This window comes from Triticum urartu, chromosome 4A (assembly GCF_056163025.1).
Source record: "Triticum urartu cultivar PI428250 chromosome 4A, HENAU_Tu73, whole genome shotgun sequence".
NCBI lineage: Eukaryota > Viridiplantae > Streptophyta > Magnoliopsida > Poales > Poaceae > Triticum > Triticum urartu.
Window position 1 is genome coordinate 14,968,540 of NC_141876.1, and position 3,960 is coordinate 14,972,499.

General features: G+C 47.1%; 1 protein-coding gene across 1 annotated transcript; it reads right to left on the minus strand.

Moving 5' to 3' along the window:
• Positions 1–2,621: 2,621 nt before the first annotated feature.
• Positions 2,622–3,498, minus strand: LOC147974461 (uncharacterized). Its single transcript, XM_087519477.1, has 2 exons — positions 2,842–3,498; positions 2,622–2,684 (listed from the first exon to the last, which is right to left on the minus strand). Exons 1-2 carry the CDS (start codon positions 3,496–3,498, stop codon positions 2,622–2,624), a joined length of 720 nt encoding a protein of 239 aa, XP_087375603.1.
• Positions 3,499–3,960: the final 462 nt, after the last annotated feature.

Sequence of the window (3,960 nt, forward strand, 5' to 3'; positions counted from 1 at the left end):
TTTGTAGTGATGATAATAATAGCAACGGAAAAGTAAAATAAGCGAGGAACAATATATGAAAAACTCGTAGGCAATGGATCAATGATGGAGAATTATGCCGGATGCGGTTCATCATGTAACAGTCATAACCTAGGGTAACAAAGAACTAGCTCCAATTCATCAATATAATGTAGGCATGTATTCCGAATATAGTCATACGTGCTTATGGAAAAGAACTTGCATGAGATCTTTTGTCCTACCCTCCCGTGGCAGCGGGGTCCTAGTGGAAACTAAGGGATATTAAGGCCTCCTTTTAATAGAGTATCGGACCAAAGCATTAACACATAGTGAATACATGAACTCCTCAAACTACGGTCATCACCGAGAGTGGTCCCGATTATTGTCACTTCGGGGTTGCCGGATCATAACACAGAGTAGGTGACTATAGACTTGCAAGATCGGATCAAGAACACTCATATATTGCTGAAAACATAATAGGTTCAGATCTGAAATCATGGCACTCGGGCCCTAGTGACAAGCCTTAAGAATAGCAAAGTCATAGCAACATCAATCTCAGAACATAGTGGATACTAGGGATCAAACCCTAACAGAACTAACTCGATTACATGATAAATCTCATCCAACCCATCACCGTCCAGCAAGCCTACGATGGAATTACTCACGCACGGCGGTGAGCATCATGAAATTGGTGATGGAGGAAGGTTGATGATGACGATGGCGATGGATTCCCCTCTTTGGAGCCCCGAACGGACTCCAGATCAGCCCTCCCAAGAGGTTTTAGGGCTTGGCGGCAGCTCCGTATCGTAAAACGCGATGAATCCTTCTCTCTTATTTTTTTCTCCCCGAAAGCAAATATATAGAGTTGGAGTTGAGGTCAGAGGAGCTCCAGGGGGCCCATGAGGTAGGGGGGCGCGCCCCCACCCTCGTGGCTAGGGTGTGGGCCCCCTGGTCTTCATCTTTTGTAAGGATTTTTTATTATTTTCGAAAAGACGTTCCGTGAAGTTTCAGGTCATTCCGAGAACTTTTGTTTCTGCACATAAATAACACCATGGTAATTGTGCTGAAAAAAGTGTCAGTCCGGGTTAGTTCCATTCAAATCATACAAGTTACAGTCCAAAACAAGGGCAAAAGTGTAGTAGATCCGACGGAGACGTACAAGGTGCAGCAAGGTGACCCAATCTTTTTTGTAGCAAAGGACAAGCCTGGACGAACTCTTATATAAAGTAAAGCGCTCCCGAGGACACATGGTAATTACTGTCAAGTTAGTTTTCATCATGATCATATGATTCGCGTTCGTTATTTTGATAATTTGATATGTGGGTGGACCGATGCTTGGGTGCTGTCTTTCCTTGGACAAGCCTCCATTTATGATTAACCCCTCTCGCAAGCATCCGCAACTACGAAAGAACAATTAAGATAAATATAACCATAACATGAAACATATGGATCCAAATCAGCCCCTTACGAAGCAACGCATAAATTAGGGTTTAAACTTTTGTCACTCTAGCAACCCATCATCTACTTATTGCTTTCCAATGTCTTCCCCTAGGCCCAAATAATGGTGAAGTGTCATGTAGTCGACGTTCACATAACACCACTAGAGGAAAGACAACATACATCTAATCAAAATATCGAACGAATACCAAATTCAAATGATTACTTATAACAAGACTTTTCACATGTCCTCGGGAATAAACGTAACTACTCACAAAACATATTCATGTTCATAACCAGAGGACTATTAATTATTATTAAGGATCTGAACATATGATTTTCTACTGAATAAACCAACTAGCATCAACTACAAAGAGTAATCAACACTACTACCAACCCACAGGTACCAATCTAAGGTTTTGAGACAAAGATCGAATAAAATAGATAAACTATGGTTTGAGAGGAGATGGTGCTTGTGAAGATGTTGATGGAGATTGACCCCCTCTCGATGAGAGGATCGTTGATGATGGCGATGGCTTCGATTTGAGTGTTTCCGACAGAACAACTCCGCCGAAGCCCTAGATTGGTTCTGCCCAAGTTCCGCCTCGAGACGGCGGCGCTTCGTCCCGAAGACTTTCTTCTTATTTTTTTCCAGATCAAAACACACCTTATAGCAGAAGATGGGCATTGGGAGCCTGCCAGGTGGCCCACAAGGCAGGGGCGCGCCTAGGGGGATAGGGCGCGCCCTCCACCCTTGTGGATGGCAGGTGGCCCCCCTCTAATGCTTTCTTCGCCCAATATTTTTTATATATTGCAAAACAATTCTCCGTGAAGTTTCAGGACTTTTGAAGCTGCGCAGAATAGGTCTTTAATATTTGCTCATTTTCTAGTCCAGAATTTTAGCTGCCGACATTGTCCCTCTTTATGTAAACCTTGTAAAATAAGAGAGAAAAGACATAAGTATTATGATATAATGAGTAATAACAGTTCATAATGCAATAAATATCAATATAAAATCATAATGCAAAATGGGTGGCACGGACATGCAACTATGCGTGTGCATGCTTCAGAAAATTAAGATAGACCCGACTGAAATGGATAGATGGATCGACCCTATAGTTTGTTCACGTTCATATCTCAAAACCGTGCACGCCGGATCTCTCTCATTCATGGCTTGGGGGCTTCTTTCAAAGGAAGACATCGGTGAGAACAGTCTTGGATTGCGGCGAGGCCTTCAATATCTCCAAACCCTACAAATCATTAATAATGTGATTGTGCAATTACCAAATCCGTGAAACTAAAACTTGATCAAGATTGTCCCTTCTTTTTTGAAATATAAAATTAGCTAGGGATTAATTATATAGTGAAGAAGATGAAGTAGATCGATGGCTAAGATGAGTCACTCACCTCCTTGTATCCGATGTGCACGGTCATCTCCTGGAGCGCGGTGAGATCCGTGACCGCGAAGGTGTTGAGCAGCGCGATGCTGGAGATGGCGGATATGGCCGACACCGCGAGGCTGTCCATCACCGTGTACGTCACGATGCCCCGCACGAACCCATCCGCGGTGGGCGCGTTCTGCGCAACGCCAGCCACGGCACCGGCAAGCGGCGCGTACTGGATTTGGGTCGTCATCACACAGGAACATCTGGGACACTTGGTGCCACTCACGTCTGTCACGTAGTCGCGGCAAATGATGTAAGCGGCGTAGGAGGAGCACCTGTAGAACGAGAATCTGTTGGACGGCGTCGGGGCCGGCAGGCCGAGGAGGGCGCTGTTGGCCGGCGAGGGGGCCATGACCGGGCGGAGGATCGTGTCCTTGGCCGCGCCGGGCTGGACGTAGGTTCCGTCGAGCTTCTCCACGTTGTGGTAGAGGTCGCCGGCGCTACCCACCATGGACTTGCCGCCGATCAGCTTGACGACCGTGCCGATGGGCAGCGCGAGCAGGGAGAAGAGGAAGTCCTCCACGTCCTTGCCGGCCTCCGCGAAGTGCATGCGGCGCGCCTTGGTGTCGACGAGAAGCTTCATGCTTAGCGTGGGGGTGGCGGCGGTCCTGCCCGTCATTTCGATCGGTTTGACCGGGGGATATTCCCCTTGTATTGTGTCACGGAAGGTCATGCCGACATGCCAGGCCAGGTTGGAGCACATGCAATCACATGACTCCCTCCCAACTGGTTGATATGGGGGGATGTCACCCGACGTCCTAAACCTTCCTGCATGACTGACCGGTTTATGAGGGAGGTGTCACATCAATGTTGTGTATTGGGTATTTAAAACATTAGACCGCCCTTTAGTTGATATATCCCGGCCCCACACAGCACGGTGTGGTCTCCAGGCCCTTCCTGTCATATCTCAACTGTCCGTGGGCCCGGGCGGTTTTCGACACTTTGTATCATAGTCCTCTTAATTATATGTGGGGATAGAGACACGATGTAACCTGTGCCAGTTTAACAGGAGAGGCACGTAAGGGAGCCGATGATGTGTGTCGGCGCTCGGTTGGACGATGTCACGTCGTGGAGCGCCTGT